Source organism: Malania oleifera, chromosome 1 (assembly GCF_029873635.1).
Source record: "Malania oleifera isolate guangnan ecotype guangnan chromosome 1, ASM2987363v1, whole genome shotgun sequence".
Taxonomy (NCBI): Eukaryota; Viridiplantae; Streptophyta; class Magnoliopsida; order Santalales; family Ximeniaceae; genus Malania; species Malania oleifera.
The window spans coordinates 44,366,240-44,381,998 of record NC_080417.1 but is presented as its reverse complement, the minus strand read 5'-3'; the positions used below and the strand labels follow the sequence as shown (position 1 = coordinate 44,381,998).

At 37.6% G+C, this 15,759-nt stretch overlaps 1 protein-coding gene across 1 annotated transcript; it reads right to left on the bottom strand.

Moving 5' to 3' along the window:
* Positions 1–12,179: 12,179 nt before the first annotated feature.
* On the bottom strand, positions 12,180–15,242 carry LOC131159617 (receptor-like protein EIX1). Its single transcript, XM_058114692.1, has 4 exons — positions 14,985–15,242; positions 13,104–13,389; positions 12,591–13,014; positions 12,180–12,501 (listed from the first exon to the last, which is right to left on the bottom strand). Exons 1-4 carry the CDS (start codon positions 15,240–15,242, stop codon positions 12,180–12,182), a joined length of 1,290 nt encoding a protein of 429 aa, XP_057970675.1.
* Between the last annotated feature and the right edge of the window lie 517 nt (positions 15,243–15,759).

The following is a 15,759-nucleotide window of genomic DNA, read 5'->3' as shown; positions in this document are numbered from 1 at the left end:
ATTTTATTATCATATATTCTAGCCAACCGCAAGAAAATTAAAATTATAAGTTGAACTAAAATACGGTAAAGTTTGGAGTGAGCTTCAATATGAATTTTTGTTGAATTTTCATGAATTTTATTTTGGGAAATCAAATTGATGAAAGCAAAAACAAATTACAATTTTATTTACTTGAAGACTCCTAAATTTTTTTTGATTTTTCTACAACTTTTTTTTTTTTTTTTTACAAATTTTAATGGTTTTTGCTGAATTTATTTGAATTTATTTGTGAATTGTTAACATCAACCCAGCTACATACTGGGTCAACGGGCCCAATTGGATCCGGAATCCTAACCAGTCAACTCGGGCCGACCCGGTTTAAGGTCTGGGTCAAGCCCAAAGGCCACGTGGCAGCCGGTAATTGGAAGACACGTGATGGTATGGATGGCTAGGGTGGCATCATCGTGGGCGTTAATAGGGGCATGCCGATCGGTTGGTCTTGAAGAGGCCACGTAGCAGATCTCTCGTGGAGAAGCGGGAGCATCAGGATATATTGACGCGGCGAAATCTGGGACCTCCGAAATGGGAGCGATTAGACGGTTGACAGTGGGTGGCAGGGATCATTAATGGGTTTGGGAGGTGCGCCACGCGTCACTCGGTGAGCGGGGCAGTCGGGCGCGTGTTTTCAGGGAAGTACTGACGGGATTTAATGCCTCTGTCCTAAACAATCTAAGTCGTTGACGCATCACAGAGATTGAACAGCTGCGATCGATACGAGGATACCTAATGCTGATGGTGCCTTCCGTGGAGCAATATGGCTTGTTGATGAGTGAGGGGCTCCAACGGCCAGGATCGTGGACTTGACTCGGCCTTAATGGCACGGGGGTGTAGGAGACACGTGTCGATAGATGGGGGCGTGGAAAGCTCCTCGGGTCAACAAGCATTAATGACGAGACATCCGGAGCTGCCACACGACACGCGGCGGGGCTACGCGCAAATGTTCCTGACCGTTTCCGACACCTTTTAATCGTGGTCGTTGATGCTGGGACAGCTCGAATGGGGGCGGTCAGTCCCGCGTGCGAAGGGTGAGTTTTTTTCCGGATTATCTTTTTAAAAAATATATATATTAAATAATACTTCTTACTGTGAAATATTTCTCAAAATGATTTTGACGTAATCTCGTTACTCAAAGTAGTGAGATTTACTTTTAACTGAAGGGCTCGTATCGATGCGTGACAAATCTCACTAATTTGAGTAGCGAGATTTTCTTCAGATACTTAATACTAGGTCACCCACCATTTGACGTGTGGCAAATCTCACTACTTGGAGTAGCGATATTTGCTTCGAATTCGAAATGGCCATCCACCCGGCTGTCGACCGTGGCAAATCTCACAACTTTAAGTAGCGAGATTTGCTTCAGACTAACCTCGATCAGTCTTTCCGCCGTTCCGTGGCGGCAACACAACAGTACCGTGCAAAGGAGGAGCGCAGATTACCGTGAAAAAAAACTCCGGAGCGCCGGTTACCGGGGGGGCGAGGCGTCAAACCGGGTGAGGGTTCTATAACGCGAGATCTGGAAAGTTTATATGATGCCAATTTTTGGTCAAATTTTTTAAATTAATGTTTATTTGATCGAAAACCTTGATAATCGGAGAGTTTGAGGTTCGAAGTGCTAAAAGATTCGTGGATAGCCACTTTTCTTAAGGTAATATTTCTTTTTTTGTATTTTGAATTTGCTTTTTTGCCCGATAATATTAATTTTTTTTTCCATTTCAAAAACTGTTGTTTTAAAACTATAAGATTTTTTTGGGGATTGTTTACTTGAGCTTGGGCCTGTTCTGCCATCCGTGACCTCTCACTTGACCTCCGCATGGTACCCTTGATGTTTGTGCTTTGGAGGTGGCACCAAAATTGTCTTCTGACCACTTTTACACTTAGATGGATGTGTTCTGGCAGTAGTTTTTAACCATTGTAGGTGCTTTATTTTGGAGTGATTGTTATTAGGATCTATGATTCGCCGTTTCTACTGCATTGGTTGAATAATGAAATTTTGAGTGCAACCTTATGAATGTTGGATGTAGTGAAAGTTTTCAAGCTGAAAGTTGCCAAAGTTTGGAGAATTAGACTCCATGGGGGTCAGGGGGAGTAATATAAAACAGTCCTTTGCCATGCTCGGGAAAATTTTCAATTGGAGAACGTATTTTGAAGAAAATTGCATTTTGTCGTTTAATCTATGAGCATAAGGAAAAGCAGGTTTGAGTTATTCATTTTAAATACCCTTGTGACGAATCTTGGGGGGAAACTATTGATCAATATATATTGTCTAGTTGGTGTGAAATTAGAGCATAGAGCATAATTGCACATGTGTTGTGGAGTTGATCTTGTCCCTTTTTTTTTTTTAATAAAAAAAAGTAAATTAAATATTTTGAGACACTGAGAATTAAGGACATTGAAGCGTTAAGCATCTTGATGCCTTGAATTTTTTTTTTGATTATTTCATATATTGAAATCTTTGTAAAATATGAGCATATTTTTTAAAATATTAGTATGAAATTAAAAAGCACTAAGGAATGAACACCACATTTATTATTTTTGTAAAATTGAAGATCCTCCCCAGAATTTAGTATTTTTCACTATATATTGATATAAAAATTGTACCCCTAGTGGTTTCACATTTTACAACACTTGCCATAAACCCTCTCTCTCTCATTTTCATGAAATCGAAATGGTATGCGTCCTAGGGTAACATTTTTTTTTTTTTTGTCCAAAATATATCCCTTCAAACTACTTTGAGGATGGATGTTCCGGATTAACAATGAATCCCCAAAAGGCCTACTGAACAAATTGAACGTCACATTCATTAACAACTCAACCCATAATAACCGAGTATAGGTACTCATCATAGAAGTTAGAAAATCAAGAAAGAATGGGAAACTTGTTCTTTTAAAATATTCTCCATATTTTTACTTTTTATATTATCATGTATCAAGCAAACTTTGGATATTGATTTGGATATATATATCTATAAAAATATATTTAAAAGTTTTATTCAATTTCTCTTTGAAACCAATACCACCCAGACCCAATCCCCAACCTAACTTCCTAGATACTATTTTTATAATATTGTAAAAAAACTAACAAATAAGTTTTTTCCTCATCATAATTTTTTTTTAAATCAACAAAAAATATTATTGTACAAATAAGCACAACTCTTTAAAATTTCTACTAAAAATCTTGGAAAAAAAAAAAAAAAAAAGCACCTAGATTCATAGCTGTGTGATATATCAATAGTTTTGAGTTGCAATGCTTGTTTGAGTTGCTCCTTCTTAATTGCATCTTCACTCTTTATTTGTACTACAAATGTATTGATAGTTCATACGGTTTTGGGATAGTAAGGGGTAAATTAAGCAATCATATCAAGCTTTTCCTCTCTTTTCTCTCTTCTCATCCTGCATAGGGATAGTATCCCGCCCTCCAAGTCATTCCTTTACACACAGATTGTAAAAATTTTCGTAGCATCTGCGTCATTGATTGTTCTAATTTTTCTAGAACCATTTTATATATCCCAGCCGCTGTAACTCTCACTTTTCCATTTATTTTATGCACGAAATCCTAATTATATTTCATGGGGGAAAATCAATTCACATTTTGGGAAAAATCTAACTATCTATCATATGGGGGAAAAGCAACCAAGTATCTTCTTTGGTAAATTGATTAAGAGCAACCATTTCACATAGTTTTCTTTAGATTAGATTCTAAGTTGAAGTAAACCAAAATTTTGGAAAAAATCTTAAGTATTGTCTATGGGGAAAATCAATACACATTACATTTTTAACAATTTAAAATCATTACATTTTTTTTTCCGTAATCTATTTGCTCTTCTTGTGAAATTGAAATTAACTCTAAACTCTCTAAAGTTTGTTTTATTCATGACCTTTTAATTCAATCTATTTATTTCTGGTGGAAGGTTAGGTCCAAACTTTAAGTTCATTGATTCATTAGAATTTGTATACATCTATTTGGTTTAAAGTTATTTCGTTAAACTATAAGTAACACATATCACTTATACATACAATTTTGTCTTGCATAAGTTTTTTTTTATTTCACTTGACAACGTGTTGCTCTATCACAAATTTACTTACTTCTCAACTCTCTTCCTTGCTTTAGTGACGTGGCTTCACATCCCTTCTTCTTTCTCTCTCTCTCTCTCTCTCTCTCTCTCTCTCTCTCTCTCTCTCACACACACACACACACACAACCACAGGTCAACAATCACACCATCACAACACGCACACACACACACACCACAAAAACATACACTACCCACAACGCACATCAGATAATACTAAAATAAATTGATATTATCGTTTTTTTATTACAATTTTTTTCATAAAAAAGGGACCAAATTTCTTCATTAGAAACATCCGTAATATTTTGTAAATTGAATAAGAGGGGATCCCTTATAAGGTCTCAGTCGGAGAGATTATTGCATAGAGGCGGTACCAACAAAGATGTCGATTGCGAGAGAATGGGGATGGAGGTGGGGTTTGAGATATCTTCTTATTGTTTGTTATTTTTATTTTATTTTTGGTTAGCCGACCAAATGACCTAGAACCTTATCCCCTGTTAAATGATCGAGTGCTCTTTGCTGGTCATTGCACAAGGGATGTGGATCCTTACTTTAGTTGAGCACACAAATCACATACTTTTATATTGCGTTTGGGAGCATGAATTTAGATTTTAAATTAAGTGGATTTGAACAAATTTTAATATAATTTTATATTATATTTTATTCAAATTCAATATAACTCCAAATCTAAGACATTTTCAATATGTTTAGGATGTAATATAAGATTATATAGAAATTTATCCAAAACCACTCACATCCAAAATCCAAAATTCAAAATTTATACTCCCAAACAGAGTGTTAAAGAACATCAATAATAATATAACATGTACTCTACATTAGTGCCGTCAATGATAAAGAAATTTTTATAAACAATTGAACAAATACCAACAAATGCAAAATATATCCAACAAAATAAGAAGTGAAATTTTAATCCTTAATTCAAAATCTCATCTTCCTCACACATTTTTACGATAAAAAGCAGGTTGGGTTGGGTTGGATTGCACACTGAACTCTAGGTTGATCCATGTCTTCAATTTATAAGAAAATTCAATCCACCACTTTGATCCAAATATCCTTGAAACCATTTGTTGGTAGTTTGATTCGAGTTGACCACATGAATAGAACGGTTTGATTCACAAACTAATTCCCTTGCCCCATCTTTATGGCTCTAACCCTTCCAAACAAGCAACAATTAAAGGTTTGTGTGTCTTCACATTGAGTAAGCTTAATACCAATGAACTTGAGCATGCTAGATTAATTGGTCAACCAAAATACATCATTATAGGGATAATAAATTTGGCTTGAATCGGCAACCTGTCACCACAACATCATCTCACCAGCAGAGAGGGGAACAGAAGGAAAACAATAGTCTGCTCCACCTTGAAATTGAAACAAACATGTTTCAAACTCCACACTTTCCATGATTTTGAGAAGTGCAACCCCAAATAGCAAGTAAACTAATCATATCTCTGGAAACTTTTAAACCATAGATCTTTGTGTTGATGTGACAAACAAAAAAATGGCAACACCAAATTGTATTGAATTTTATTAAAATTTTCTATTTGTCATTTTACCACCAAAAAAATTAAAACCTGAAACAACAAAAACAAACATGTTCTTGATCCCTTCTTTTGTTATATATTGTTTTGTAGGCTTGTTCCGTTAACATCAGTAGCCCTTGATGAAGCACTTGCAAGTCAAATAAACATATACCAATGCGTAAAATGCAAGTACTTAGAAAACCCATATATACCAAAGGCAGGTTCCATAAAAGTGTTGCATCATTAGAAGTATATTCAAAAAGGCAGGTTCCAACCAGACTTCCGTTTTAGTACCAGAAAGATGGAGCATGTAAAACATATATTTACAAGCACATTTGGGAAATTAAAAAATGGGGTGAAAAAAACCACAGGATGGAGGCCATCACATCTCGGCAACCATAATTTCTGATTCAGGTGTGGCTGTGGCTTCAGAAAGTTTACCCGGAGTCCACCTCTTCAGCATCTCTAACGCAGCCTTGGGTTGGTCCATAGGAACCATATGACCCGTGTCGTGGACCTACATGACCATACATACAAACTAGTGTCAGCATCGAAGCAAATCCCTTACGCCTAATCAAAAGCGAGAGAGAGAGAGATAGAAACCTTGAGGAAGGCAACAGACCCATGACTTTTCAACACTCCAGCCTCTGAACCATCAACTACCAAAGGGGTCTTAGGAGATGCTACAAACTCTTTCTGACCGGACCATTCCATGGCATGAACCCACCTTGAGTTACCTACTCAAATGCAATCATAGCCCCAAAAGGATCAGCTAATCGCCGCAGTGCGAATATATCACGCTCGCACCCACCATGACTTCCACGTCGTGTGATCTACCCCAGAGTTGTGGGTTGCTAGGTGTAAGGACCACGATTGCGCGTGGAGATTGCGTGCCATGTATCAGTTGATACACTGTTTATTCGAAATCACCCAGTATGGTGGTCCGCACATGTGTCTGAATGAACTTCTATCGCAGGACCATAACCAAATCACTTCGTCCCTTATTATTGGGGAGATAGTGAATATGATTAGGGGAGATGCGTCGACGTTGATCGCTACATTGAAGGAGTTCATAAATCGTCGATTCGGGTATTCAATCTCTTATAAGAAGGTTTGGTTGGACAAACAGAAGGCAATTGCCCAAGTATTCGGTGATTGGGAGTAATCCAATGAAACGTTACCGAAGTGGATGGAAGCGATGTACGCGTACAATCTTGGGACAATAGTCAGGTGGAAGTGGACTCCTGTTTCAGGTAGGGAGAGAAGCGCAACCTTCGTATCCGTTTTTGGTCATTCGCAGCATCTATTCAGGTTTTCACTGCCCTCCCCTTATATGTGTGGGTGGGACACACTTGTATAGTAAGTACAAGGGAAAACTCCTTGTTGCGACGTGCCTGGATGCAAATAGGCAAATATTTCCCCTTGCATTCGCTATTGTGCAAGAGGAAAGCCTCGATACATGGAATTGGTTTCTGTGTTGTCTGCATTCCATTACCTACAGGGACGACATTTGCCTTATATCAGATCGGCATCCAGGGATTATCGCTGCGGTGCAGCGCAATTCTAATTGGCAACCACCACGTGCACACCACTGATTCTGCCTTCGACATATGGTGAGCAACTTTAATACAAAAGTGCGGAGTGTCAATCTGAAGTGAATGACTGAGCAAGCGGGAAGGGAGCATTAGGTGATAAAATTTGACAAGCTGATGGAGAGGATATTTGATGAGGGTGGAGAGCCAGCCAAGACGTTCTTCGATCAAATCCCTCATCATATGTGGACTCAGTTCCATGATGGTGGAAAGAGGTATGGGAACATGACCACTAACCTAGTCGAATGTTTCAATGCTGTCCTAAAAGGCGCTCGTAGCCTTCCCATAATGGCCCTTGTGCAACTAACATTTTATCGCGTTGCACATTATTTTAATAGCCGACGGGAGGCTGCTCGTAATGCAATATCTGGAGGAAATACATTGAATCCGCATATATTGTTAGCGATGGAAAGAAGGAAGCTGAAGGTGACCAGACATCGAGTCACGACATTCAACCGGTCTAGGGGTACTTTTAGCATCACGACCGCACAGCTAGGACCCTATAAAGGAAACAATGTCCAAACATTGAGCATCCAGATGCGTGAATGCTCCTGCGGGAAGTGGCAATCTTTACACTATCCCTACTCTCACCTTCTCGCATCCTGTGCCGAGAAACGGCTAAATGCAAGCCAGTATGTTGAGCCATATTGGAGCACTGTCGAGCACTATGCAACATATGCTGCGAAATTTCATCCGATTATGCGTGAGGCATATTGACCAGCTACCTCGAAGGGTGGTCAATGGCCTAGTCAGACTACAAGTTTGGTTGGCCGAAGTGCAAATACACTGTTTGGTTCGGTCACCTGAGCTTGGGCAACTTGTCTTATTTTGACTAGTTCTTCAACGCGAGAGTCCCTATGGTTTATCTATAAGACTTAGGGCATTGATAGGGCTTCAAGATGAGTTCAAGATTGTCAGTCATTTCCTAAAGAAACATTGACTTGTGCAATGGACAAGATATGCTTAACTTTAGATATTCATGGTTAAGATTGAGTTAGGAAATTTGAAATTTAAGTACAAGGCAGACAAGCCATGTCCATTTGGAAGTGGATTTTTAATTAAATAGCCAATGAATATATTCATTAACTCTGGATTGGGTATGTACTTGAATTCACATATTGGCTTGATTCTTCAAAATACTCAGCATGTAATATTTTGAATAGTGGATATACTAAGATTATACATTTTCAGCCCCAAGCCACTTCCTAACCCCTTAGAGAATACTACCCCCTATAGTTAATCCTAACTCCTAAGGAAGAATTGTGTGATCATGTAATTCCTATTTGAACAACTTATTCCTTGAATTTCAAGGAGTTTTCTTTCTTAACAACCTATATCATTTTTCTTCCTTTTATTATCGATGGGTTAGGACTTGGTGATTCCTTAATATTCCATACTTGTTTAGGTTTCACATATGTTCTTTTAAATGGGCAATCAAACTTTGTGTGCCCCTTCTTTTTACATAAGATGTTTGTGGTGTGAGTGTATAGATTAGAGGAGGTACTAGCATAATGATTTGATTCTTTTACAAAGTACCCCACGTATAGGTTCTTTCTTTTCTTATTTTCAATCCCATTATAACCTATACCTTCCTTATCTAAGGTCATATTTTGTGCACCTAGCAATTTATCAAATTTTTCCTTACCTCTAGTGAACTTGTAGATGATCTTAGATTGGTCTTTTATTTTATTTTCTAGATCTTGAATTTTTTAGTTCTCCAAATTTTTGCAAGCATTTTGAAGTTTCAAAAGTTCTTTAGACATATTGCTTGTTTTACTTTCAAGATCTGCAATCAAGTGGTTCTTTTTATCATCATTAGAAACCTTAGATTTGAAAACAATCAACTCCTTTTCTAATGATTTATTCTTGCTTTCTAGTCTTTTAATTTTCAAATTATTTTCTCTTTCAACAATAACTTTTGAGTCACATTCTTTAATGCATGCATCATACTTGTTTTTCAGCACAGAGTATTTCTTATTTGATTTTATATGTAACTTATGAGTCTTAATGTATTCAACTTGTAGTTCCTCATAAGAAGGCATGCTTTCACTATCACTATTGTCATATAATTCATAATCGGATATGAAATTCAAATTAGCACATGAATCATGTTCTTATTTATCTACTAAGATAAAAGGAAATGAGATAACCTCATCATTAGTTAAATCTACGTAGCACTGGTTACCTCCCTTGAGATCAGTGGAGCCTGAGTCACATGGAGAGATGACTTCCTTTTGCGTGGATGCACCATATCTCTACTTAAGTTCGTCCCAGATCTGCTTAGCGCTACTACAAGCCATAACCTTACATAAAACATTAGAATCTAAAACATGCAGTAAGGTATTCATGGCATCAAAATTTACCTATACTAAGTTCCTATCATGATCATCCATTTCACACTCAAATTTAGGAACATCAGTACACCCAATAGATTTCATAGGCACACAATCACCGTGATTAATGACTTTCCAAAATTTTCAATTTAATGCTTTCACATACACATTTATTCTGAATTTCCATACAACATAGTTATCACCATAGAATACAGGTGGGTGTGTGACCAATCTTCCCTCACATGAAGGGGATGCACTAACACGAGCCATCATGATCTTTAAACTAAATGACGTCTAAGTCTAAGTTATGAGACTCTGATACCAATTGATAGATTTGGTGCAATCCCAAGAGGGGAGGGGGGGTGAATTGGGTATTTAAAATTTATTCCTAGGTTTACTGGTTTTGTCAACAGTACAATCCAACCTAGGCTTAGTCTACACAATCAACAAATAAACATATATGTGCAATAAAGGTAAAGTGCGGAAATGTAAAGAACATGCATGATATGTTATCGGGATTCGGCCAACTATGCCTACGTCCCCCCCTTGGCAACACCAGCACAAGGATTACCATTATAATACTCACTTAAATGGGTGGAGCGGCGCCTAAAACAATCAGATCAATTCAAGGGGCTGACCTCAATCAACCCGCCTTAACATGATGACGCACCTAGATTTCCTAACTGGGCCTAAGCTAATCTGGGACTATTCCACCAGGCTAGTCTCCCTCTTCAGGCCCGCGCCTGGAATACAACCAACGTACATAAATTGTGTACACGGAAATTCTCTTCTAGATAAGAAGATGTGTGCACCAATACAACTCAGTCAATAATGCAAGCACGAATGATATGTAAATATGGTCAGTGCTTTAATGTGTGCTAAACACTCAATCACGTATAGATTTCCAGTTCAGATCTAGAGTGTATATTCAAGCAATATTTGAAACGCACTGTGTGAATAACATAAATCAGATTAGGGTTTCAAAAATATGCTAAGCAAGTTCAAACAAACAAACTCAATAATATATTCTAATATTCAAAGCACACTAGAGTTGTTTGAAGTACTAGCTTTTTGAAAAGGATTTTTGCACACAAAATCTAGGTTTATGTATCTTGCAACTACAATGCAGGAACCACAACCTTCAAAGCCTTTCCACACTTGATTTATCAAATGAAATCGGTGGAAGAAATTTAATGCTAAACTCTCTCAGTAAATCAATCAATCAATATGTAAATGAGAGTTTTAGCTACAAAGATTAAGCACACTAGCCTTAGAAAATACTCACAATGCTTAGAGAAATCAAGAATGAGGAGTATGTGGGTGTTTGGAAGTTTTATTTGGCTAATAAGGGATTTTGAATGTTGAGAGAATTTTGTCCTAATCAAGTTTTCTAATCCTTGCTAATTATGATAAATGAATGGGTATATATAGGCAAGGAGGAATTTTTGACCATTGGGGACACACTAGGTATAATTAAATTTGTTTAAAATACCATTAAGAATATTAACCCATTTTAGCCCATTTAAAAATTCGATAAAAAATATTTTAACCCGCGAGGTTCGGGTGCCCAAACAGATACAATCAAAAATTCAACTTTTAGAGGTTTGGGTTCTTGTAGGGTTAGTCGGTTAACTGAAACAAAGTCAGTAGCATTGGTTCGATAATTCGGGTGCGTGACTCACAGTTCGGTTAATCAAACAAGGCAATTCAGTCACCCGACCCTACTTTTGAAGGTAATCGTTTGGTCGCCTGAGTAGTTGAAAAGTTCTTTGACATAGCTTCAGGTGCCCGAGGAAGATACGTTCAAAATAGGTTCAGGTGCCTGAAAACCAAGTCAACATGGTTACTTGTTCGGTCACCCGAGCCACTTTATATTGCATAGGTTCAGTCACCTGAACCCTTTCAACTTTTCTCATTAAGTTCATTTTAGCCTTAATTTGATTCCCTGATTATGATAAGAGATGTAGGGGACTTGTGTTCTTAGTGTAGGTACTTAAGGACCAACTATGATCGTTTTGAGCATATCTACCTACCATGCATGATGCAAATTATTATAGGCCATACAAGTGCATAGTTCATAATAAATTACATCCCAGAATGAAGAAATAAACTAATGAATACAAAATACAACACATAAATCTTCATTATTCGGTAGGAACACCACATGCCATCATGATATGTCTTTTAGTCCTAAAGCGCGCACAAGGTGAACCTACATCCAATTTTTAGTACAACCATTAGTTCCAAGAGTATTTGTCATAATCAAAACTGGGTGTAACCAATGTCAACACCCTTAAATTTTTCCAATTCACCCAACAATCAGGAATTTCTCCAAATAATTTTTTTTTTTTTTTGATAATGCTAAAGATAACAATTTGGATTCCTCATCCACCATTTGGTTACACAAAAAGGGAGCAAGAGATCCATTGAAGTAATTATTTGAAAGATCAAAATAATTTACTGTGGCAGGGATGGGAGGTACTGAGCCTTGGATCTGGTTTTGAGGTAGATCAACATAGAAAAGTTAGGACTTATTGGAGAGCCAATATGTTGGGATTACACCTGATATTGAAGCATTTGATAGGGATAAATATTTCAATTTGTTCTATGTTTGAAGCCATGCAGGAAATAATTGAGGTCCCCCATCACTTGAGCTCATAGATATTTCACGGAGTTGAAATGGAGGAATCCAATTGCGGCTTATTTTCAAGGTCAGCTGGTTTGAATCAGCTACAAAATACTCTGGTCTTGTCAGATTTGCAAAGTGAACTTCTGAAACGGTGTCTTCAAAGGAATTGTTAGAGATAAACACTCCTTCTAATTTGGAGAGACTTCCAAGAGTTTCTTGAATACTCCCATTGAAAAGATTGGAAGATAATTTAACCTCCTCAAGGATGATAATTTCCTTATAGACACAGGAATTGGCCCTGAAATGGAGTTGGAGAAAATATCAAGAATGGTCAAACTTTTAAATTCTCCCAAATGATTGGGAAATTGGCCTGACAGGTGATTTAACCCAAAATTCAAGGACTCTAGCATTTCCTTGATGCACAAATTAGATGAATGATCTCCAAAAAATTCAGAAATATCTCCACTGAGTTGGTTCAATGACAAACCTAAAATTCTTAAATTGCAAAGATTTCCCAAGGATCTTGGAATTCGTCCTTCAAAGTAATTGGAAGACAACTGAAGTTCTGTGAGTGATGTAAGGTTGGCAAAAGCACGTGAAATTGATCCTTGAAAATTGTTGTATTTAAGATCAAGAATTTGGAGGCTGGTCATGTCATACAACCACTTTGGTATTGCAGAGTTGAATGGGTTATAAACCAGATTAAGGAACCGAAGAGTAGTTAGGTTTCGTAGAAGGGGAGGAAGCAAACCAGGAATTCGGTTATAACTCAGATCAAGCGAAACAATAGAAGAGAGACTAGAAAGCCATCCTAATGCGAAGAATACATGAAATTGTTATAGGAGAGATCAAGAGAGACGAGGGAAGAAAAATTGACATGAGAAAGAGGAAGTTGGTGACTGAGGAAACAGAGAGACAAGTGTAGCGTGGACAAGGAAGGGGGCATGTTCATCATCTGAAGCCAATTATTAGATGCCCGACTGAGATTGACATAGGTCATGTCAAGGAATTCAATTGAGGAGAAATGAGAAATCCATTTTACATCATTTGCAATGTACAAATAATCATTCCTGCCAATATCAAGATAAAGCAAGCTCCCAAGTTGAGGAGGAATAGGGCCCATAAATCCCGTAGAAGAAAGGTTCAAATAAGTGAGACTGGTGAGGGAACCAAGGAACTGTGGAATCTGAAGTCCCAAAAAGCAATTGTCACTCAAATTCAGATGCCGAAGATGTTTCAATTGCAGCAAAGAGCCACTTATGTTCCCACCCAAACAAGACCTCTTGTACACAACATCGAAAGATTCATAATCATCAATAGGGAATAGATTGGGGAGGTTGAGATGGATGACATGGCTAGTGGTGTTGTGGCAGTGAACTTTTGTCCACTCGCAACAATCATCACCAACCCAGGAAGAGAGGTGGTTGGAAGGATCGGTGAGAGAATGCTTGAAGTCCAGAAGGGCTTCTCTCTCCTCTCCCCTATAATGGGTGGCATTTTAGTATACTCCATCCCAAGAAATCAATGTCAAAACAATCCCCAAAACTGCAGTTGGGTATCTCATTGAGATATACCAACAAAAATCCAACTTCTGCTATGGAAAGAAGCTGTTTTGTTATTTGAGTTTGAAGATGAGGAGTAGTTTTCCACGTGCTGCTGTGTGCACAATCAACTTCCTATACGTACAGTTTCAGTTTTTTGTCTTGATTTGTACTTCAGTTTTTTTTTTTAATAGAGAAAGAAACTTAAAATAAAGAACTAAATAAATAATAGTCTATAGCTGCTTGATTTAGCAAACACCTAATCTTATATCGTGTCTCATGAATCATTGTTCTTGTTAATCCAAAATTTGAACATGCATTTCTTCATACGCTAAAGTATCCCTAATCTCTAACGACTCGTAACTAATAACATGCAACAGATCTGACACATACCTCCTTAATATGGATACGCGAAACACATCATGGATCCTCGAGAGTGCTGGGGGAAGTGTGATTTGGTAGGCCACCGGACCCACTTGTTCAAGAATATTGAATGGTCTGATATACCTCGGGCTCAACTTGCCCTTCTTACCGAATCTCATCACTTCTTTCATTGGAGTGATTACGCACTGAAATTGCGTAATTGGACATCTTAACCCGGGTTTTACAGTTTATATTTTTAATTAAATGTCCAAAATTGTCCAATATTTTAATAAAATTCCAAAATCATCATTCTTGAACTTTATTGCATTATTTATGAAGTTTTGGTAATTTTTTGTCGCAGGAAAATTCCCGGGAATCAAAACCGATACTTGTTCGTATTTTGTACATAACTTTTCCATCCAAGCTCCAATCGAGACAATTCAAATTTTTAGAGAAAGAGGAAAGGATTATATACAACTTTCATGTTTTGAGTTTTGTGAGATACGGGCTCCAGAAGAGCAGAATTTGCAATGAACAGAGAATGAAAAAAATGAAAAAAATCAAGTTGCCAGGTCAACCCTTTCCCATTCGGGTCAATCCTTTCCGTTCGGGTCTAGGGCACCCAATGCCTCCTATTTAAGTTCCTCTATTTCTTCCCCCTACACAAGCAGCCCACGAGGGCTCCCCCTCTCCCCTTCTCTTTTTCCCCTTGCTCTTTTCTCTTTTCTCTTCCATGGTTTTTCTCTTGACTACTCTCTTTTCATTCCTCTGTTTCTCTCCCTGAACTCTCTCTTGTTCTCTCCTTCCGGTAGTTCTTTCTTTATCTCTAATTCTCTCTCAACCTCCTCCTCCTCTAGCCACAGCAGTTCTGCCCTACCAGCACCATCAACATCCGAGCAACATCAGCCCACGGCCACTCTAGCAGACCCGAGAGCACCACCTCTGCACAGCCTTTGCAGCAGAAAACCAGCCACCCAAGCCTCTTCTGTAGACCACACCAGCAGCAATCTGCTGTCAAGAACACCAGTAGAGCACCAAATCCTTTGCCCCATACCAGCAACTGCAAGCAGGCCAGCCTCCAGTCTTCAGCATGCTCCAAACTCCACACGGCAGAGTCACTTTTCAGCACTGCCATGGCCGCCTCTCTCTCTCTCTCTCTCTCTCTCTCTCTCTCTCTCTCTCTCTCTCTCTCTCTTTTTCTCTCTCTCTCTTTTTCTAGAAATTTTTTTTATTTAATTTCTTTTCTTCTCTTTTATTTTCTTTCAGTTCTTTCTTTTGTTTTATTATTATTATTATTGTTATTATTATTGTTATTTGCTTGGATAGTATTTTTAATGGTTAAAGTTTCTTTTAGACTTGATTACTTTTGGGATCTTTATTAAAGTAAGAATTTTTATGGGAATGTTTAGTTAGGTCTTCACTTTTGCTACAATGTTTATTTATTTATCTATTTGTCTTTATCTTAGAAATTAAATTAGTTACCCATTTTTTTTAAGTTTAATTTTTTATTAAAGCTTGATTAGTTTAGGGTTAGTCTTACCAAAGTTGTTATTTTTATTGTGTTCTGTTACTATTTGCGTATCTTAAATTGTGATGTTGGTTCGTAATTTTTGGTTCATGTTAAAGATTTGGTTTTTATTGCGTGTGTGTGT

Coding starts and splice junctions, on each gene's coding strand:
- LOC131159617 (XM_058114692.1), bottom strand. CDS start 15,242: ATGGCAGTGCTGAAAAGTGACTCTGCCGTGTGGAGTTTGGAGCATGCT. Junction 13,390..14,984: donor CTCGGATGTTGATGGTGCTG/GTAGGGCAGAAC, acceptor TTGGGACTTCAG/ATTCCACAGTTCCTTGGTTC. Junction 12,502..12,590: donor CTAGAGTCCTTGAATTTTGG/GTTAAATCACCT, acceptor ACTCCATTTCAG/GGCCAATTCCTGTGTCTATA.